The sequence below is a fragment of the Mizuhopecten yessoensis genome, unplaced genomic scaffold, assembly GCF_002113885.1.
Source record: "Mizuhopecten yessoensis strain PY_sf001 unplaced genomic scaffold, ASM211388v2 scaffold2597, whole genome shotgun sequence".
Classification (NCBI taxonomy): Eukaryota; Metazoa; Mollusca; class Bivalvia; order Pectinida; family Pectinidae; genus Mizuhopecten; species Mizuhopecten yessoensis.
The window spans coordinates 80388-104159 of record NW_018404625.1 but is presented as its reverse complement, the minus strand read 5'-3'; the positions used below and the strand labels follow the sequence as shown (position 1 = coordinate 104159).

Genomic DNA, 23772 nt, shown 5'->3' with positions numbered 1-23772 from the left:
TAATTTCTGATTTGCTCAATATAGTTAAGGATACATGTTGTATGGGAAGAAAGTGCGTCACGTATCACTTTTGAATCTGTACACCAAAAGTCAAGGTCACATTGAGATCACACTCTTTATACGCCCGACAAATTTTGACAAAAAAAATATGGAATGGGGTTGTCCGTCCGTCCGTCTGCTGTCCGGCGTAAACTTTTTTTTATCAGGCAATCATCTCCTACATTTTTCGACTGATCTCTTTGAAACTTGGTATACATTATAATCATGATATGAAGTTGTGTCTCCCTTAAAAGAATTTCGATTCGACGATTTTTACAAAGGTATTGCCCTTTATTGATTTCAGCATTTAATTTTTTGTCCGGAGATTTTCTTCTACATTTTTATAGCATGTCAGCTAACCACTCTTAGAATGATGCAGATCTTATTTCAATGTAATAACGTATGTAACACTAAATGACATTTGACGGGCGTATATTGTTCCGCCCCGCGGTACTCTTGTTGTGATTTTCAATGTTGTCCACCAGTTCTATTAGGAGTACATTTGACTTGATAATTTAAATGTTGTAACAGCTTTTACAAACATTAAAAACAGTGTGCTTTGTCATCACAAGATTTTGCATGTTTTCTTAGTTTCCAAAGTTGCATGATTTTTTTTTATAAACAGACTTAATAGTAAACATTAAAGATAGAACTGAAAAAGTTAACAATCCATCTGTAAATATCTTATAGATACGTAGCATGTGAACATGAAATGTTACATCCAATGCAGAAAATATTACTTATATACAGAAGAAAATAAACAATTCAGTAAAATAGACATAAAAAATGCTTTTAAATCTTTAAAAAAAGTCCCTTCTCTTTATACGCCCATCGGATGACGGGACGAATCATGTTACATGTATCACGTGGGTGGGTGGGCGTCGCAATCGGTCTCCAGTCGATAACTCGAGTAGTTTCAATGGATTAATTTAAAACTTCCTACGAAGTTTTAAGTTAATCCATTGAAACTGCAATGATAGCTCGGACAAGTTTGAAAGCCGCAATTATCAAAGTGGTATTTACAGACTTATGTCCCTTTATTAATTGGCCGAAACAGTGTCCGCACGATATCTCAAGTAGTTTTAAATGGATAAACTTCAAACTCCATCGGACGTTTCATTACCGTAATAGCTCAGACAGGTTTGATAACCCGAATTATCGAATTGTAATTTACGGAATTATGACCCTTTATTCAATTGCCAAAACAGGCTCCGCTCGATATCTAAAGTAGTTTTCAACGGATAAACTTCGAACTTCATAGAGAAAGTTCATTGCAATAATCGTTCGATAACCATCATTGTCCAACCGTATTTTATGGAATTATGGCCCTTTATGTACAACCATACAGACAACTGCTCATTCAATGTATGGTATATTATGTTCCTCTTTCACAGTTCTCTTGATTCCATTTAATATTGAAAACACTTTTCAATATAATGCATGATTCATTTAGAAGAAACAGTTTGATTTTAGTTCTCTTCAAACATCAATTATGTATCTTTCTTTAAACATGTCCATTTGGTACACTTTATGACAATGCTTTATAAATGTAATATCATTGTATCTATACAAAACCTCGTGTAACCTTTTGTGATTGCCTTTTGTCCATCGTCGTGAGTTCACAATTTCAACTTCTCGAAATGCAATTCAAAATGGCGGCCAAATGCAGGTTTCTGATTGGTCGAAATTTTAATATCGTCCAATTTTGATGGGTCGGCGCTATCGGTGTTCGATTTTGATAAAAATTGGTATATAGGGGTGTAAGGGGACTGCGAATTCAACCGAATAGGTTTCGTTGCCCTAACAACCACATGGAGGCTTCTGATTGGTAGAAATTTATATCTTTTTCGATTTTAATGAAAATTAATATATAGGGGTATTAGGGAACTGCGAATAAAAAAGCATCAGTTTCATTACCATAGCAACAACACGGAGGCTTCTGATTGGTCGAAATTTAGATATTGTTTGATTTTGATGAAAATTGGTACATAGGGATATTAGGAGACTGCGAGGTCAACCGCATAGGTTTCGTTTTCATAGCAACGACATATGGAGATTTCAGATTGGTCGAAATTTATATATTTTTTAAATTTTTATAAAAAAAAATTGCTATATAGGGGTATTAGGGGACTGCGAATAAAACTGCATAATTTTCGTTACCATAGCAACCACACGGAGGCTTCTGATTGGTCGCAAGTTAGATATTATTGGATTTCGATGAAAATTGGTATATAGGGGTATAGGAGACTGGAAATTTAATCGCATACGTTTCGTTGCCATAATTACCACACAGAGGATTCTGATTGGTTGCATTGTAGGTGTACTATGGCAATTCTATCCTTTTCTGATGCATCTTTGCGACTATGGGGGCAGTTTGGGGGACATCTGTAATGGTCCCCTATTACAATTAATAGAGCAATGGAGGCAGTTATCGACAGTCTAAGCCTCAAACGTGTTTTTTCCAGTTTACCGTTTTGCGTAAGTTATTATATGATGGCATTTCGGAGAAGTCGGGAAACGTACTCTATTTCATCATCTGCAATAAGCGTACATCTGACGATTCGCGGGAGAAATCATTGTTTTTGTGGCATTAATGACAGGGGCAATTATCGACAGGTGGAGGTTGTTTTCGACAAATAAATTAAAATGTTAATGATTTCTATTATTAATCTCTCATAATACATTCATTTGTTCCGACGTGTGTCCAATTGCTTAAAAAAGGTATACACATGTCGAGTGATATGTCAAGTCATAAATGTAAACAAACCCGCTCCCTTTTCTGCACGCATGCGTAAAACAGTCACCATCACAGCATTTTGATCATACATATTTTCCGGTTCCCTTTCAATAAGGTGTCCCACCCGAATTTCATATTCTTTTGACCCCCAGTGATGCATTCCAACAGCCCCAAAAAATTGAATTGTGATGCATGTTATCCAACAATGATAGAGATCAGAAATATAATTCAAAAAAACATAATTGAATCTTCTTAAAATAATCATTGTGGAAATGTTCTTAGCTTCTAATGTTCACAAGATAATTAGTTATATACATTCTGCCTAACAGAACAATTTTCATCAACATTTGATCTATGTTATTGTTTACTTTTCAATGTGGCTTTTAAATATGGCTGCATTGTCTTCAAATATTGATTGTTTTCTTAATTTGCAATTGCAGTATATATTGAGCATATTAACAAGACTTATATACATGGATTTTATTGAGAATTTTGGATTTTTTAGTATTTTAGTTATGCTTGTAAAGTTATGTCTGTTTACTGGATAAACTTTAGCAACACTATTGTTGTCGGGTACATGTTCTCACCTTACACAATTCACGATATATATATTGAAATCATACAGGCAACTTTGAAGTACAAGTCATTCATCAAAATATGTTTTAATGGATAAAACAAAAAGGGCGAGGTCATATGTAGGTGATTTGTTTCGCAGACGATGGTATCTGTATTCACAGGGACAACTGTGACCTTACAGTGTTCTGTCTCTGCAAATCCCACACATACAAGTGTGTTCTGGCAGTTTACTCCCCCCAATGGAGGGACTACCACACTGTCAATAGACAATGCTAATCATGGTGGATCATCAGTCAACAGTCCATCATTGACCGTGTTCAATGCTAACAGTCTAGATCAGGGCACGTATGTCTGTTTTGCCAGCAATCTAGTTGGAACAGGACTTAGTTCCCAGGTATTACTATCGGTGACAGGAAGTAAGTAATGCAGTTGCCATAGCATGGCTCATGTTGTTCAATAGATAAGAAATCCACTAATTGCCAAAATTTGGTAAAAAATCAATCTTATTTCTATCTTTTTATGAATTGTTTAGTTATAAAATTGCTCGACAATAAATGGGATGCTCAAGAAGAATTTATTGCAATAACATACTGAAACTTGGTTTTCTTTCTATAAGTAATCTGTAAATTATTTTAAATTGTGGGGGGTTTATTTTATTTCTCCAAAATCGTTGTGATTACTGTTACACGAATATAAATACAACGGACATTTTTTACAAATCGAAAGAATATACAGAACGAAAATGTGAAAATTATATGAACTTAATGTGCACACAAAAGTATATACATTGTACGTGTATAAATATGATGTAAAAACAACAAAGAAAAGTAGGCAAACTTAAAGACTTTGAATTTCAGTAATTTAATTTTGTTCGTAACGAAAATCAGTGCATTTCGTTTAACAGGCTAACCCCACACTCATTGCCTAGACATGATAACTTCTGATAAGTTGAAAATAGCTAAATGTTTTTTTTAATAAATGGAGGATGGCGAGGGAGTGTGCCTCAAACTAAAATTTGGTCTGTATACCCAAAGGCAAGGTCACGTTTAGGTAAAAGGTCAGATACATTGTCCAAGTCATAATTTCGGATTTGCTCAATATAGCTCAATAAAATGTTAAGGATATATGTTAAATGGGAAGAAAGTGTGTGGCATATCACTTTTTCACTTTTTCATGTCTTGGTCACATTTCGATGACCTTTCTTTAATTATAATTGAAGGTGTCCAGTGACTGTTTAAACCTTATTCATTTTTGATATTTCAGGTCTGCCCGTGGTCACCATTGCCCAGCAATCCTACTCAGTTGTCACTGGACAGTCAGTCACACTGGCATGTACAGTGTCTGCCTCACCTACCCATTTCAATGTTTTTTGGCAGCGTATAGACAATAATGTGACTAGCTCAATATCCATTGATGGAAGCAAATACTCTGGATCCACAGTCAATAATCCATCCTTGACCATCACCAATGCTGATAGCAATGACAACACGTCGTACACATGTTCAGCAACAAATGCTGTGGGAACTGGAACCAGTGGTCAAACCACACTCGGTGTCACAGGAAGTAAGGCCAATGTAGAATTAATCTTTGATTGCATTCCTGTTATATTACATACATGTCAACAGTCCATTTTAGAAAAGTATTGTCCCTCTGAACACCCACTATTTAACATGTGATCAAATTGAATGCGAAGAACACATTTTGTTCTACCTATCGTGTTTTTTACCAGATATTTCAGTCTTGTCTGGCAACAGTGCCTCAGAGAGGCTTTTGAAAAGTTTTCATCCATCTATTGGAGTTTACTTGGAGGGTAAAATTCCCTCAAAAAAGAGGGTCCAGAGGTTGACATGTATGCATATTGAAGATTTTAATTATATTCCTCGAGCAACTATTTTCATTTTAAACCTTTTTTTAGTTTGTTTTGGAAGATTTTGAATAACTAAATTTTATGAAGAAGGACTCTCAGAACATTTTACTGTTAACTATCAAAAAATAGAATTAATCATGAAAAGCGTTATATAAGAAGTTGCTCGATGGATATAATATATAGACATTTTCCTCACCTTTTCACAATTTCCTCCATGAAAACATATTCTTTGACATAATCAATGTTCCTCACCCTTTCACATTGCTCCATATACACATATTTGTTGAGGTGTTTTAAGGTGAAGGGTAACAGTAAAATAGTTAGATTAGTTCTATTAAGAGATTTTGTCTCTTTACAATAATTGATGTCGCAAAATGAAACCTAGACGTCACTTTTCACTGGCTTTTTTAGGTCACCTAAGACAAAGACTCAAGTGACCTATTGCGATCGCATTTGTCCGACCTCGAGGGTCGTGCGTCGTCCGTCGTGCGTCCGTAAACAATTTTCATTTTCGACTTCTTCTCCAAAACCCCAGAACCAATTTCAATGAAACTTTGCAGAAACCTTCCATGGCGAAAGGTCAACCGCAATCGTGAATTATATGATCCCCAGCCCCGAAGGGCCTAAGGGTCGGGGCCAAAAAGGGTCGAATTGACTGAAATTTCAAAAATCTTCTTCTCAAGATCCAGATATGGTAGAATCAATTACTCTTCATAGATGGAAGGGTCTTAAGGTGCTTTACCACAATGTGAATTTCATGATCCTGGCGTCTCGCGTTTCCCCCTCGGGATGGGGTTAACTTTACTATAGTTTATATAGGGAAACCACATTTTGGACCAGCATTTGTTTAATTTCCATTATAATGCATTCAAACGTGGTTAACATTATCAGTATTGGATAGCAGTTTGCTGATATGCACAAAGCAGCCCTGACTGACCCCCAGGGGATGATGGGTGGGACCAAATAGGGTCGAATTAAGTGAAATTTCAAAAATCTTCTCAAAACCCAGATATGGTAGAATCAAATACTCTTCATATCTATGGAGGGTCTTTTGAGATGCTTTACCAAAATTCAGCTGACTGACGGAACCACTATTTGTACATAGTACATATACTACCCAGATCTTTCACACAACTTTTGCATTACATGTAGTTCAAGTTACCTATGTTACAAAATGATTTCTTTTTCACTTGGCAACATCGATATATCAGTTATTATATAAATCAGGTGACCGTTAAGGCCCATGGGCCTCTTGTCAATGTTAAGTTTTTGCCTTCAGCTCTGTTTCTACTAAAACCAAAACCTAAACATTATGTATCTTTCAATTTCATTAGCTGTGTTTTATTGACGAAGTAGCCCCAAATTCCGACCCCTGCATTTTTAGTCACCCCTGGGGGAACCCCAGTGGGGACTATTGATTTCGGTTTCAGTCCCAGATTTTCACCTCTGTTACTTGGGCTTTTGAGTGTGTGCTTCTGTCGGAATATACCAGGTGCTAATTACAAGCTCTTGGATAACTCAGATATCGATTTCCTTTTTAAACAGGAATAAGATAAAACCTAAAGGCGTTCCAAATTTCACACGGAAATTGCATATAACCTAAAGATGTACCGAGTATGAATCAGTCACCTTTGAGGTTCCCGAAGGCGTAAACTGTCGTATTATAAATTGCTATCGATTGATTTCGATATTTTATGTCCGACCAACGACTACCGTTAATATTTGCGTATAGTGCACACATGTATAAATGAAATTAACTTGACCACATCTAAGCAAAGTGTCATTGAATCCAGGGTTGCACAAACATTGATCAGTAACCCCATACTGGAAGTCTACTGAATATGTATGTAATATACAAAGGTGACCAGAAAGTCCGTATTCACCTTGCCATGCCAACTGCAAATCGCAATGACGTTGTTTCAAAACTTTCAGTGATCAGTGATGCTTGCCACGAACATCAGTGCGTTTCGTTTTACAGGCTAACCACGAAAATGTGTACCCCCAAAATAATTTGAAAGCTCCAAACCACGAAAGAAAGTAAACAAGAAATAATTTGAATTTGAAGGCAAGATCAATAAATTTTAAGGTCATTCTTTTTCTTATTTTGTAAAGTGATCCAGAGATGATGAGGACAAGAATCTATTTGATAAAAAGGCAGTGGATAAACTTTTCCTTTTATTTCCCCCTTCACCAATTTTCACAGATGGTACAATACTGGATATATTCTATATTTGTACTCTCATCAATAATTTACAGGACGCATTACAGTAAACAACATTTATGCGTATACCTCCTTCTTCAAATAATTGTTTACAAAGTTGTATCATGTCTATGCATGAATATGAACCTATCCTTTGTTAATACTGTGTAGTTGCTAACTAATTCAAAAGGGTTTCAAATTTGCAAATCTACGAAAGTTGTGTACCTCATGAAAATTGTCGAAGGTTTTCAGAATATACATTTTTCACAGGTCCATGATAGACTTTGAATTGAGGCTACTAGTTCTTATTTAAGATAATGTTGAACAACAAATTTAATCGATAAATTGAGAAGAAAGAATCCAGAAAAGAATTTCATCTTCTTTGAATTAAACATCAAAGCATAGGTTGATACACCTGGTAAGCAATCAGGACAATAACTAATTACTTCGCCCAATGTTATTATTACACAGCACACCTATCTAGGTAAGAGTAATGTAGAGCTGAAAACAAAAGAACGGTCTTGGTGTCCCTTACCCTGTGCTTAAGTCAAAGGTTAAATTGATCAAGTTACTGACATATATGTAGGATGGCATGATGGTTCACAAGCCACTGTTTGGGTTTGTATAGGTAGGTCATTTTCAGATCTAAAGTCAAACTCATCGTTCAGGCTCGCTGACATTATTTTAGGGATATATATAAGAATAGTAAGGTAGTGCTTCTGGTACCACTATTGGGCCTGTATACCTAAGATCAAGGTCTCATTGAGGTAAAACGGTCAAACTCATTGCCTAGAAATGATAACTTCTGATTAGTTGAAAATAGCTAAAAAACAATCTTTACATAAATGGACGATGGCGAGGGAGTGTGCCTCAAACAAAAAATTTGGTCTGTATATCCAAAGGCAAGGTCTCGTGTATGTCAAAGGTCAGATACATTGTCTAAGCCATACTTTATTTCTGATTTGCTCAATAAAATGTTAAGGATATATGGTGTATGGGAAGAAAGTGTGTGTCATATCACTTTTGCATCTGTACACCCAAAGTCAAGAACACATTGAGATCACACTTTTTCATGTCTTGCTCACATTTCGATGACCTTTTCTTTGATTATAATTGAAAGATGCCAATGACTGGTTAAACCTTATTCATTTTTGATATTTCAGGTCTGCCCGTGGTCACCATTGCCCAGCAATCCTATTCAGTTGTCACTGGACAGTCAGTCACACTGGTATGTACAGTGTCTGCCTCACCTACCCATTCCAATGTTTTTTGGCAGCGTATAGACAATAATGTGACTAGCTCGATATCCATTGATGGAAGCAAATACTCTGGATCCACAGTCAATAATCCATCCTTGACCATCACCAATGCTGATAGCAATGACAACACGTCGTACAAATGTTCAGCAACAAATGCTGTGGGAACTGGAACCAGTGGTCAAACCACACTCGGTGTCACAGGAAGTAAGGCCAATATAGAATTAATATTTGATTGCATTCCTGTTATATTACATACATGTCAACTGTCCATTTTAGTAAATGATTGTCCCTCTGCACACCCACTTTTTAGCATTTGATCAAATTGAATGCGAAGAACACATTTTGTTCTACCTATCGTGTACCAGATATTTCAGTCTTGTCTGGCAACAGTGCCTCAGAGAGGCTTTTGAAAAGTTTTCATAGGAAAAATGATACCACAGATAACATTGTTTTATCATCTTTTCAAATTGATTTAGAATAGGAATTTTTATCAATAAACAAACTTTACACCATACCATGAAGATATGCTGTAAAATGTTTCACTGGCTTTCATCCATCTATTGGAGTTTACTTGGAGAGTAAAATTCCCTCAAAAAAGAGGGTCCAGAGGTTGACATGTATGCATATTGAAGATTTTAATTAGATTCCTCAAGCAACTATTTCCCGTTGGTTCTGTTTTAGTTGGTTTTGGAAGATTATGAAAAAGGCAAGGTCACGTGTAGGTCGAAGGTCAAATACATTACCCTAGCCATAATTTCTGATTTGCTCAATATAGTTAAGGATACATGTTGTATGGGAAGAAAGTGCGTCACATATCACTTTTGAATCTGTACACCAAAAGTCAAGGTCACATTGAGATCACACTCTTTATACGCCCGTCAAATTTTGACAGAAAAAAATATGGAATGGGGTTGTCCGTCCGTCCGTCCGTCTGTCCGGCGTAAACTTTTTTTTTATCCGGCAATCATCTCCTACATTTTTCGACTGATCTCTTTGAAACTTGGTATACATTAAAACATGATATGAAGTTGTGTCTCCCTTAAAAGAATTTCGATTCGACGATATTTACAAAGGTATTGCCCTTTATTGATTTCAGCATTTAATTTTTTGTCCGGAGATTTTCTTCTACATTTTTATAGCATGTCAGCTAACCACTCTTAGAATGATGCAGATCTTATTTCAATGTAATAACGTATGTAAAACTAAATGACATTTGACGGGCGTATATTGTTCCGCCCCTCGGTACTCTTGTTGTGATTTTCAATGGTGTCCACCAGTTCTATTAGGAGTACATTTGACTTGATAATTTAAATGTTGTAACAGCTTTTACAAACATTAAACAATGTGCTTTGTAATCACAAGATTTTGCATGTTTTCTTAGTTTCCAAAGTTGCATGATTTTTTTTTATAAACAGACTTAATAGTAACATTAAAGATAGAACTGAAAAAGTTAACAATCCATCTGTAAATATCTTATAGATACGTAGCATGTGAACATGAAATGTTACATCCAATGCAGAAAATATTACTTATATACAGAAGAAAATAAACAATTCAGTAAAATAGACATAAAAAATGCTTTTAAATCTTTAAAAAAAGTCCCTTCTCTTTATACGCCCATCGGATGACGGGACGAATTATGTTACATGTATCACGTGGTAGGGTGGGCGTCGCAATCGGTGTCCAGTCGATAACTCGAGTAGTTTCAATGGATTAACTTAAAACTTCCTACGAAGTTTTAAGTTAATCCATTGAAACTGCAATGATAGCTCGGACAAGTTTGAAAGCCGCAATTATCAAAGTGGTATTTACAGACTTATGGCCCTTTATTAATTGGCCGAAACAGTGTCCGCACGATATCTCGAGTAGTTTTAAATGGATAAACTTCAAACTTCATCGGACGTTTCATTACCGTAATAGCTCAGACAGGTTTGATAACCCTAATTATCGAATTGTAATTTACGGAATTATGACCCTTTATTCAATTGCCAAAACAGGCTCCGCTCGATATCTAAAGTAGTTTTCAACGGATAAACTTCGAACTTCATAGAGAAAGTTGATTGCAATAATCGTTCGATAACCATCATTGTCCAACCGTATTTTAGGGAATTATGGCCCTTTATGTACAACCATACAGACAACTGCTCATTCAATGTATGGTATATTATGTTCCTCTTTCACAGTGCTCTTGATTCCATTTAATATTGAAAACACTTTTCAATATAATGCATGATTCATTTAGAAGTAACAGTTTGATTTTAGTTCTCTTTAAACATCAATTATGTATCTTTCTTTAAACATATCCATTTGGTACACTTTATGACAATGCTTCATAAATGTAATATCATTGTATCTATACAAAACCTCGTGTAACCTATTGTGATTGCCTTTTGTCCATCGTCGTGAGTTCACAATTTCAACTTCTCAGATTTCACTGAACCAATTTCAGTAAAATATTGCTAGAAGATTCTTTGACAAAAGACCATCTAAAACATTGAATTAATTGGTTCCCATCATGTAGGTTATGACTAAACAAAACGGCATGATGAGCAGTGCTAGTAGGAGTCAAATTGGCTAAAAAAAACATCAATCTTCTTGTTTTGACATAGATATGCTAGAATCAAGAGAGGAAGTAATTGCTGGTGGAGCCAAACAGAGGTTTTACAACCAAATACATAATTACTAGACACGATAAAACAGATACATGTAGCCTACCAAGATTGGCCGATTGGTCCTCCCTGCCCTGGTGGAGTTAGTCCTCGGGTCATAACGTGGAAATAGTTCAGATCCCAACAAAATAGCCATGTACAGTCACTAAGGTTAAGGAAATGTATACAAATATCCGACCAAGATTTGCTAAAGGGTCTGCCTCATCCAGTAGAAATTGGTCCCTGTGCCTTATCTTTGAAAAGAGTTGAGATCCCAACACTATAAGCGGATAAACACTCGCTGAGTTTGTAGGGATGAATACACATTTGCTTGATTGGACCTACGTTTCGGCACCACCCCTGGAGACTTAGTCCCTGGGTCATTACATTGAAATACTTTAGATCCCCACCCTCTGGCCATCAGAATGTGTCCTTGGGTTTGGTCCCATTTTATGGAACTTAGTGCATTGGTCACTAAATGTTAAACTGTTGAGATCCCTAACCAATAGCAATATATTCAATTACTTAAAATGAGGATTCGAATACACATGTGCTATTAGGACAAGGACATGTGGTTCATGCTGTCTCACTCCTGATAACTTAGTATGTCCCCCTAACAAAATTTCGGGACATATTGTTTTTGCTCCGTTCCGTTTCCTTACTTCTTCTTCTTCTTCTTCTTCTTCTTCTTCTTCTTCTTCTTCTTCTTCTTCTTGTTATTATTATTATTATTATTCCGCTTCTGCGCTTAATTTCAGGAACTTCTAATGGGATTCTTATAAAAAAAACTTTGCATACATAATTAGTTTGATGTGTACATGTACTTGTGCATCTTACTCTTTTATCCTGGTCAACCATCCAAGATGGCCACCGCTGCCTCTGATTGGCCGAAACCATAACCAGTAATAACATTCATTCTTTGTGATGAAACATAATGAAACTTGATGACAGGGATTATAACGCCCGTTTTCGACAAAAAAACTCATTGACTTTGGATTCAAAATGGCGGCCAAATGCAGACTTCTGATTCGTCGAAATTTTAATATCGTCCAATTTTGATGAAATTCGGTATATAGGTGAGGTATGACACTAACAACACACCTGTGGTGTTCGTTATGAGACAAACAAAATGGCTGCCATTTCCTGGCCTCTGATTGGTCAAAATTTAAATATTGTCTGATTTTCATAAAATTTGGTATGTAGGTATATAAATGGGACACCGGTCACTTTCGTGACCTCAGTTTCGTAATGTAATTCAAAATGGCGGCCAAATGCAGGCTTCTGATTGGTCGAAATTTTAATATCGTCCAATTTTGATGGGCGGCGCAATCGGTGTTCGATTTTGATAAAAATTGGTATATAGGGGTATAAGGGGACTGCGAATTCAACCGAATAGGTTTCGTTGCCCTAACAACCACATGGAGGCTTCTGATTGGTGGAAATTTATATATTTTTCGATTTTGATGAAAATTAATATATAGGGGAATTAGGGGACCACGAATAAAAAAGCACCAGTTTCATTACCATAGCAACAACACGGAGGCTTCTGATTGGTCGAAATTTAGATATTGTTTGATTTTGATGAAAATTGGTACATAGGGATATTAGGAGACTGCGAAGTCAACCGCATAGGTTTCGTTTTCATAGCAACGACATATTGAGATTTCAGATTGGTCGAAATTTATTTATTTTTTTTAATTTTTATAAAAATTGCTATATAGGGGTATTATGGGACTGCGAATAAAACTGCATACTTTTCGTTACCATAGCAACCACATGGAGGCTTCTGATTGGTCGCAAGTTAGATATTATTGGATTTCGATGAAAATTGGTATATAGGCGTATTAGGGGACTGGAAATTTAATCGCAAACGTTTCGTTTCCATAGTAACCACACAGAGGATTCTGATTGGTTGCATTGTAGATGTACTATGGCAATTTTATCCTTTTCTGATTCATCTTTGCGACTATGGGGGCAGTTTGGGGGACATCTGTAATGGTCCTCTATTACAATTAGTAGAGCAATGGAGGCAGTTATCGACAGTCTAAGCCTCAAACGTGTTTTTTACTGTTTTGAGTAAGTTATTATATGATGGCATTTCGGAGAAGTCGGGAAACGTACTCTATTTCATCATCTGCAATAAGCGTACATCTGACGATTCGCGGGAGAATTCATTGTTTTTGTGGCATTAATGACAGGGGCAATTATCGACAGGTGGAGGTTGCTTTCGACAAATAAATTAAAATGATAATGATTTCTATTATTAATCTCTCATAATACATTCATTTGTTCCGACGTGTGTCCAATTGCTTAAAAAAGGTATACACATGTCGAGTGATATGTCAAGTCATAAATGTAAACAAACCCGCTCCCTTTTCTGCACGCGTAAAACAGTCACCATCACAGCATTTTGATCATACATTTTTTCCGGTTCCCTTTCAATAAGGTGTCCCACCCGAAAAAATTGAATTGTGATGCATGTTATCCAACAATGATAGAGATCAGAAATATAATTCAAAAAAACATAATTGAATCTTCTTAAAATAATCATTGTGGAAACGTTCTTAGCTTCTAATGTTCACAAGATAATTAGTTATATACATCCTGCCTAACAGAACAGTTTTCTTTTTCTTGATAAGCAAAACGTCCAGGGTAATAGTATTTGGCCAGTAGCATGCTAGGATAAAGGACTAACAAGTTTGTCCAAATGAATGACCTTCGCCCATATTCAATGTCACAGTGGTCAATATATGTTTAAATCTTTAAATGACTTGTTATGTATAACCAAAAGGTCCAGGGTAATGATATTTTGCCCGAAGCATGCTTAGTTGGAAGACTATAATCTCTGTTCAACCTAATGTCCTTGTTCGACATTCAAGGCCACAGGCATCATATGTTTGAATCTTTTTATAGGTTCTTATGAATCAAACACTGATATTCTGCCTGTAGCTGTATTTTAGTCCACTTTTAAGATCACAAGTGTGAGATTAATACTAGGTGAGCGATTCAGGCCCATTGGTCCTCTTATTTTATTATATAACATCACAGCATGTATTTTGCACATATATCACTTAAGAGGCATCTTAAATGAAGCTAACCATGACAGGTTGCAAATGACAGTGATAAGCATCAAAATGCACATATTTTTCATTAAAATTTAAAATAATGTACATAGGTGGAAATAATAGTCATGCTGAATATTACGATGCATAAAATATTATGACATTGATGTACTCTACTATGATTAGCCATTGATCTGGCCCTGCGTCTGGGGATTTAGTTGTTGGTCATTAAATTGAAATGTACACATACAGCCAGGGCTGAGAGACAGATCCCAAAAAAGGGAAGTATTTGCAATACTGCTTTAAAGACAATATGTTGGCCGAGTGCTTAAATAGCGAGATGAAGAATACAGGCCCTCTGTGCCTTTTATTTTACTTTTCTTTTTGTCACTATGTAGTGTGACTTTGTTTGAGTTTCCAACTATCCCTATTATTAGCCGGTGAGAGTTGTATCCCATTTGTGACAATGCAATGTGACTTCGTTTCAGACGTCCCTACTGTCACTGTTGGACAGTCAAGCTACAGTGTTACTGCAGGCAGCTCCATCACCCTTACTTGTACCGTGTCTGCCAATCCCACCCACACCAATGTGTCCTGGCAGCGTGATGTTGGATCGGGCTCCCAGGCCATCACCATAGATGGCGTCAACTACTCTGGTTCCCAAGTCAATGCTCCTTCCCTAACAATTATAGTCTCCGAAATTGGAGACGCTGGAACATACACCTGCTTTGCTGTCAACTCGGTAGGAACTGGACAAAGTAGCACAACACTGACAGTTACTGGAAGTAAGTCAAATTGTTGTTCATTGTGTTTAGATTATGATAAATAAATGAGGTGTTGCTTTATATAAATGAAATTCATGCATGTAGTTTCCATAGTAGAGCCAGTGTGATTATTTGATTGGTTTTGTCTTTGACATGAAGCAGGGCTGTCAAGGAATTCGTGGGATTTTTTAAACATTTTCTTCAGGCTGGTAAGTATGGATTATGAAAAGTTCTTTTTACACAACCAAAAATATGTTCTATGTGACATTCCGATGACTAGTATGATATGTACACTGGCACCTTCATCAGACAAATGACCAGTGAAGCGTATGCATACAAAGGTGAAAATTGTGAACGAGTTGTCCACAAAATCGGTGTAGATTTTGTCTACGCTGTAAGCGTATGTACAATAGGTTTTACGCTTTGTTTAATACTTGGTCATAGTATGCGAGAGTCTTTTGTTTAATAATTGGTCATAGATGTGCAAGAGTCTTTGAGCTCCCTCGTCTCTTTTTAGAACTGGCCCACTGTGGCGTATCCAGATGGCTTCCTTTAATTATCTACCGCTTGAACAGATTGCTTTCCCTGTCCAAAACTTTAGAGTTATCCCAGTCAATCACATGATTTTTATACGCCCGTCAAATTTGACGAGAGTATTATGGTACGGCGTCGTCCGTCCGTCGTAAACAATTGTTTATTCGGCGATCTCCTCCTACACTTTGAAACTTGGTATACATTATAATCATGATATGACTTTGTGTCTCCCTTAAAAGAATTTCGATTAGATGATTTTTACAAAGGAATTGCCCTTTATTCATATCATTTAATTTTTTGTCCGGAGATTTTCTCCTCCATTTTTATAGCATGTCAGCTAACCATTCTTAGAATGATGCAGACCTTATTTCAATGTAAGAACTTATATAACACTTTATGACATTCGACGGGCGTATATTGTTCCACCCCGCGGTACTCTTGTTGTGATTTCCAATGGTGAGCACCATTCTATTCGGTGTACGTTTGACTTGATAATTTAAATCTTGCTAAGGCTTTTACAAACATTAAAAACAATGTGCTTTGTCATCACAAGATCCTGCATGCTTTCTTAGTTTCCAAAGTTGCATGATTTTTTTTATAAACAGACTTAATAGTAATATCAAAGATAGAACTGAAAAAGTTATATACATGAGAAAATAAACAACTCAGTAAAATAGACATAAAAATGCTTTTAAGTCTTTAAAAAAAGTCTCTTCTTTTTATACGCCCATCGGATGACGGGACGAATCATGTTACTGTATCACGTGGGTGGGTGGGCGGCGCAATCGGTGTCCAGTCGATATATCGTTGGTTGGTGGGCGGCGCAATCGGTGTCCAGTCGATATCTCGAGTAGTTTCAATGGATTAACTTAAAACTTCGTAGGAAGTTTTATTGCAATGATAGCTCGGACAGTTTGAGAGCCGCAATTATCAAACTGTTATTTACAGACTTATGGCCCTTTATTAATTAGCCGAAACAGTGTCCGCACGATATCTCGAGTAGTTTTAAATGGATACACTTCAAACTTCATAGGACGTTTCATTAACGTTATAGCTCAGACAGGTTTGATAACCCTAATTATCGAATTGTAATTTACCGAGTTATGACCCTTCATTCAATTGCCAAAACAGGCTACGCTCGATATCTAAAGTAGTTTTCAACGGATAAACTTCGAACTACACAGGGAAGTTCATTGCAATAATCGCTCGATAACCATCATTGTCCAACCGTAATTTATGGAGTTATGGCCCTTTATGTACAACCATACAGACAACTGCTCATTCAATGTATGACTGGTATATCATGTTCCTCTTTCACAGTGCTCTTGCTTCCATTTAATATTGAAATCACTTTTCAATATAATGCATGATTAATTTAAAAGTAACAGTTTGATTTTAGTTTTCTTCAAACATTAATTATGTATCTTTCTTTAAACATATCCATTTGGTAAACTTTATGACAATGCTTCATAAATTTAATATCATTGTATTTATACAAAAACTCGTGTGACCTATTGTGATTGCCTTTTGTCCATCGTCGTGAGTTCACAATTTCAACTTCTCAAAATTCACTAAGCCAATTTCAATAAAATTTTGCTAGAAGATTCAATGGCAAAAGACCATTTAAAACTTTGAATTAATTGGTTCCCATCATGTAGGTTATGACTAAACAAAGCGGCATGATGAGCAGTGCTAGTAGGAATCAAATTGGCTAAAAAAAAAACATCAATCTTCTTGTTTTGACATAGATATGCTAGAATCAAGAGAGGAAGCAATTGCTGATGGGGCTAAACAGAGGTTTTACAACCAAATACAAAATTACTAGACACGATAAAACAGATACATGTAGCCTACCAAGATTGGCCGATTGGTCCTCCCTGCCCTGGTGGAGTTAGTCCTCGGGTCATAACGTGGAAATAGTTCAGATCCCAACAAAATAGCCATGTACAGTCACTAAGGTTAAGGAAATGTATACAAATATCCGACCAAGATTTGCTAAAGGGTCTGCCTCATCCAGTAGAAATTGGTCCCTGTGCCTTATCTTTGAAAAGAGTTGAGATACCCACCCTATAACCAGATAAACACTCGCTGAGTTTGTAGGGATGAATACACATTTGCTTGATTGGACCTACGTTTCGGCACCACCCCTGGAGACTTAGTCTCTGGGTCATTACATTGAAATAATTTAGATCCCCACCCTCTGGCCATCAGAATTTGTCCTTGGGTTTGGTCCCATTTTATGGAACTTAGTGCATTGGTCACTAAATTTTAAACTATTAAGATCCCTAACCAATAGCAATATATTCAATTACTTAAAATGAAGATTCGGATACACATGTGCTATTAGGATAAGGACTTGTGGTTCATACTGTCCCACTTCTGATAACTTATTATGTCCCCCAAACCAAGTTTGGGGACATATTGTTTTTGCTCCGTTTCTTATAGTTAAGTGACCCCAGACGAAGTCGGGGAGACTTATTGTTATTGTTCCGTTTCTTACTTATTCTTATTATTCTTATTATTATTCCGCTTCCGTGCTTAATCTCAGGAACTACTTATTGGATTCTTATCAAACTTTGCATACATAATTAGTTTGATGTGTTGTTTTTCTGGGTCAACCATCCAAGATGGCCGCCGCTGCCTCTATTTGGCCTAAATCATATCCAGTAATAGCATTCGTTCTTAGAGATGGAACATAATGAAACTCAGTGAAAGGGATGATAACGTCACAGCGCTAGTTTTCGACAAAAACTTCTTGACTTTGGATTCAAAATGGCGGCCAAATGCAGGCTTCTGATTGGTCGAAATTAAAATATCGTCTAATTTTGATGAAATTAGGTATGTGTGCGTAGTATGGCACTACAAACACAACTGCGGTGTTCATTTTGTGGGAAAAAACATCATGGCTGCGTACTTAGTAGGGGAGGGGTGACTTCCGCTATTGCTCGCAATTGCAATTCTAGTTTTTATTCTTTTTATTCTTATTTCTTCAACATTTCGACCCATTTCAAAGGTCACATTCGGTCAAAAATGTATCAATCGTTAAATAACCTAATCTCAATTAACAAAATGTCTGGGTTTGTGGTATTTGGCAAGTTGCATGCTTAGATGAAGGGCTATAAAGTTTGTTCAACGAAACGACCTTACAAGTTCGGCTTTCAAGGTCACAGGGGTCAAATGTTTTAAATCTTTTAACCGGTTCTTTTGAATGACATATAGTCATAAATATTGATATTTAATAATATCATAATAATAAAAATAATCTTTATTTAACGTCGTGTACAATTGTCATCAAAGAAACATAAGCTCTGTAGAGCTTTTATAACGACGCGAAGGAATAAAAGTTGTGAGATTAAATTGGACCTTTTGTAGTGATTTTATCCAAATTTGGTCTAGAGCATATTTGGGCAAGGGGGACCCATTTTTAAGGGAGAGTGTGCCCCCCTTCTCCCCACAGGGGTAGAGGGGCGAGGCCCAATAGGGGAATGTAGTAAACATTGATTAAAATCCCAACCCTTTAGTATCATTTGAGAGATTTTAAACAGTTTTTGTGTGGTGTATCCTTGGTCAAAGTGGACTCAATTTTGTATAAATGGAGGGTGTGCAGAGGGGTTTGGCCCAATAACAAAACAAAAAAGTCACTAAGATGCTCACATGTCAAGAACGTCGATCTATCACCTGTTTATTGAAATTCACAACTTATACTTTGTTATTTTAGTAATACTGTTTAAGGTAAAGGGAACCAGCACGTTACGATGTAATATATATAGTATAACCATCGTCACTGTTGGGGAATATTTGTTTAAGAGGTTTTTAAAAGAAGTATTCCATAATAATCACATGTTGCCATCTATTTTACAGAATCATAGTTCTTCTAAGTTGGAATGTTTGAAAATAGAAATAAAACATAAAACAAAAAATAAAACAAATCATCGAACTAGGGAATTTGAATATCAAAACCTACGTTTTAGCAATTAATAAGTACTGTTTGTTGACAGTTGGATATATCAGCAGTGTGACAGTCAACGGCCCACAACAAACAGTACTAAGTGGCAGTGCCGCAGAAGTACTGTGCGAAATAGAGGCTGTTGCCTTGCCAATGAGGTTGGATGTAAAATGGAAGCTGAATGGTATTGACGTATACCCTCTGGTCAATTCCCGCGTGCAGACGGAAATGAAATCCTACCCGGAAAATCCAGCCAGATTCACCAATATACTGTCATTCAACCCAATCATCTTTCAGGATTCAGGTTGATGTATTTCGAAACAGCTATATGGTGCAGTGTAATGTTTTGGCATACAGAACACATGACCAAATTGTCTAGGTGCAATAATATGTGTGTTTTACGTTTATCTTGATCAATATTGTGACTACAACTATGAAAGTACATTGTTTGCCATTCTGCTACTAATGTCTTCTCAAGTTTTAGCATTGCAAAATTCGTTTATTCATTTATATATTTTATACGGGCGTTCTAGTAGAGGTGATGCTTCAATTTAGAAGAATGTGACTGTAACTCAGCTTTCTTTTGTCACAGGTATCGCCGAATGTTTTGTAAATGTTGGAGCACGACAGGCAAATTCCTCGGCAACACTGGAAGTGTTTGACGTTGATATATGGCCTCGCTACGTTTCTGTGGAGCAAGGAAAACCCGTCAACATTACCTGTACTATCATGGGCACAAACATTAATGGAAGTCTACCGGCTATCACGTGGTGCAAGAATGGCATTGAATTGCCGTTATCTTTAGGTTTGCTTGCTTGACGTTTTCTTGGCGTAGGACGGCGGTGCCTGGGTCACCGAGCCACCTGCTTTGTATATTGTCAACTAAGTGAAATGTTACATTATCAATTCCTTTTATGACAACTTACGTAATTCATTATTCTGACATCGCAAAAGACATATGTGTAAATGGCGTTATATTTAAAAGAAGGAAAAATAGTGATTGAAAATGCAAATATCCTGAATATGCAATAGATTGTTTGTAAAGTTCATATTTGTGTTTAAAGCACTTGTTTTGTGATTGAAAGACTGTTTAATTCAAATAAAGGGCACCAACAAATGAAACTATATTATTATCGATGTCTTTTAATAAACTATTCATTTAAGTTTTTAAAAGAAATATATTTCATGAAAACCACATGTTGCTAAGCATTTGATGGATTTTTGGATGTTCGAAAATTACAGAAACTAGAAAAAAGGTTAAACATTTGTAAACGTAAAACTTAGAAACTTTACATTGCAAGTCTAAGAAATGACACGAGTACAGTAAAGCATCAAAACGAGTGTCCAATGTGTGGGCAACAAAGCATATGAAAAACGTGACAGGGAAGGTTACTCTTAGCAAGAGAAACCACTTTAGGTTGCTTCATATCCTATAAAGAGGGAGATTATATACAAAGTAAAAACAACCTGTAAGTTGAACTCTTCTTGCGTTTAATGCAAATGCAGTGGTACCCTGAACCTTATTATGTAAATTTCCAGTTCGGTTGAGTTTTACAACGTATGAACCTTTGTTTCTTGTGGACGCGCATTTGACTACTGGCATTGCGTCTCTGAGAAAAGAGCCTAAATATATTGCTTTACATTTTCTTATTCCTCTCGGGATGACTTCACTCATTTTAATGCTATAAATCCGTAAATGAAATAATTACGAAATAGATATTTCACTAGAGACATTTACAATTAGTTGGCATTAATATAACAAATTACGAATGTAAACTTTATTTCCAGATGTTACCCTTCCATCATCAAGTGATAATAGAACGCATATATTGACGATCGATTACACCCAAGACTTTGTCACTACTTACGGTTGTGGGCTAGCTGGGGCCAATGGTCAAACACATTGTCACATTGACATGACACTGTTTGTCTACAGACCAGGTAAATAGATGCTTATTTTAATAATTGATTAATTGACTGATTGATTGACAGGTATTCTTATCGATAAACTCATGGAAAATTCAACAGGCCATACAATGTCATTGGGTAGTCATGGCAGTCAGTCTTTTGTTATTTTCTAACGCCTCGATCTACATCAAAAGATATTGAGAAAACTCTTCTTTCTAACCAATTAACTTAAATTTCGTTTGGCAAAATAATTAATGTATAACTAGTAACTGTAAAATAAAAAATTGTTATTATTGACTATTGATTATAGAGTGTGAGCACCAATGTTGTATATTTAATGGGGTTTTTTCGTTTTCATTTCCTTGTGTGGCAAGTTTGAGATTAGTGGACCAAATTGAGTTTATTGGCGACGTCCAATAAACTCAATTTGTGACAATATGATCACGATATCCGGCCGCCAATCAGTAAAATGCATTCCTAAGTAATGAATAACATACTATCATTTTTTTCTTGACCCTTGAAACATGCTTTGGCTTTCTAGCTGACCGACCATGCGTGAAAAATAAGGATTCCAGCGGAATCATATGGAACCAAACTTTCCCCGATGAAACTGCATACAGTTCATGTCCCTCCGGGTATAAGGGTAAGTTAAAAATTCAATTGAGTATCTTCCGCATAAGTATTATTCAACATTAAAATAGTCGGAAATAATCTATTGTGATATCGGTCGCCGAGCAGATATCGGTTGATTTGCCTGAACTTTGATTAACTTTTTTTTTAGTGGGAAGTTTACCTCATTTACATCTTCTATCTTGATTGTTTGCTAACTTATTACCAGGCTGTTAAACCAAGCATCATTCTTCGCATAGATACTCATGACAAATCTTGACTATAGAAGTCAATGAAAAGTCAAAATATATTTAGTCAGAATAGCCATTTTCTCACTTCGAATTAACTTTAACAAAATAAGTTAAAACGGACATTGTATTTCCTAAGTGCGAGTTAACATGTTGGTAAATCGAATTCCTTTTCTTCTTCTTATTTAAATACCGATTGCAAAGATTTCTTTTTTCATTTACAATTGGAAAGTGTTTTTTAGGATAAACACTAATTAACTGTGAGACTTTTAAGAATGATGTACTCTTTTTTTACTTCACAAACATTTTCTTTTCTTAGGAAAATCATAATAATACACATGTAACATATCCCTCATGGATTGTAGTTGGTACCTGGTAGGATATTATTGTGATATCGGTCGCCGAGCAGATATCGGTTGATTTGCCTGAACTTTGATTAACTTTTTTTTTAGTGGGAAGTTTACCTCATTTACATCTTCTATCTTGATTGTTTGCTAACTTATTACCAGGCTGTTAAACCAAGCATCATTCTTCGCATAGATACTCATGACAAATCTTGACTATGGAAGTCAATGAAAAGTCAAAGTTGGCGTTATTATAATTTCAGGTTTTTTAGGTTTATGAGTCCCAATAGAGAAAAGGAAATGCTCTCTTAGACGCACAATATTTACTTATTTTTATTCCACAGGTGTTCTTTTAAGAGTATGTGTCCGAGATGGATACGTTGGGAAGTGGGGAAGACCAGATTACTCCCGATGCGTCAAAGAACAGCTACAGAACATATCAAATCAGGTAAGTACCGTATACACCATACATATCCTAGAAACAGGACGTTACAAAAATACACCTCGACTGTATTTGCTCTGTATAAATGTAACTAGATAAATTTGCTTTAATCCCCGTGTTTGATCTGGCATTGCTGTCCAGGGATTTTGTTTTACTTACATTCGTGTGTAAGTCCGATAGCACCTCTTTAGGTAAAATTCCATGGCAATGTCCGTAACTACTGTACGGAAATAGCCAAGTCAGTCAGGTGAGCTGCGCTAGTGTTCGACCTTGACCCTTCAGCTAGTTCAAAGGGTAAATAAGACTCTAGGTTGTGAGAATATGCAACTTGGAATATTGCAAGTTCACATTATTTACTTACAGGTTGACCGGATACAGTCCGGTTTGGCTGTAATCTCTCTGGCGGATCTTCTCCAAGAAATGGCCAATGCAACTGAATCCATAGTTACGGACGATCAGCTTACAGTCGGTGACCTGGGCTCGTGCGTAGACATCATATCCAGAATTGCCAACATTTCAGAGAAACAGCAGGCCAACATCAGTACCACTGAAACAGAGGTATGTTTATCTGAAATTAGCCGAAAATGAA

At 36.3% G+C, this 23772-nt stretch overlaps 1 protein-coding gene across 1 annotated transcript in view; it reads left to right on the top strand.

The window, feature by feature from the left end:
* The window catches only part of LOC110446147 (hemicentin-2-like), a 68716-nt gene that overhangs the window by 25884 nt on the left and 19060 nt on the right, over positions 1-23772 (top strand). The window contains exons 8-16 of the mRNA XM_021491147.1: positions 4616-4915; positions 8583-8882; positions 14877-15173; positions 19685-19936; positions 20225-20437; positions 21421-21573; positions 22082-22183; positions 23086-23189; positions 23547-23741. Coding sequence (XP_021346822.1) covers positions 4616-4915; positions 8583-8882; positions 14877-15173; positions 19685-19936; positions 20225-20437; positions 21421-21573; positions 22082-22183; positions 23086-23189; positions 23547-23741 — 1916 coding nt within the window. The remainder of the gene's footprint in view (positions 1-4615; positions 4916-8582; positions 8883-14876; positions 15174-19684; positions 19937-20224; positions 20438-21420; positions 21574-22081; positions 22184-23085; positions 23190-23546; positions 23742-23772) is intronic.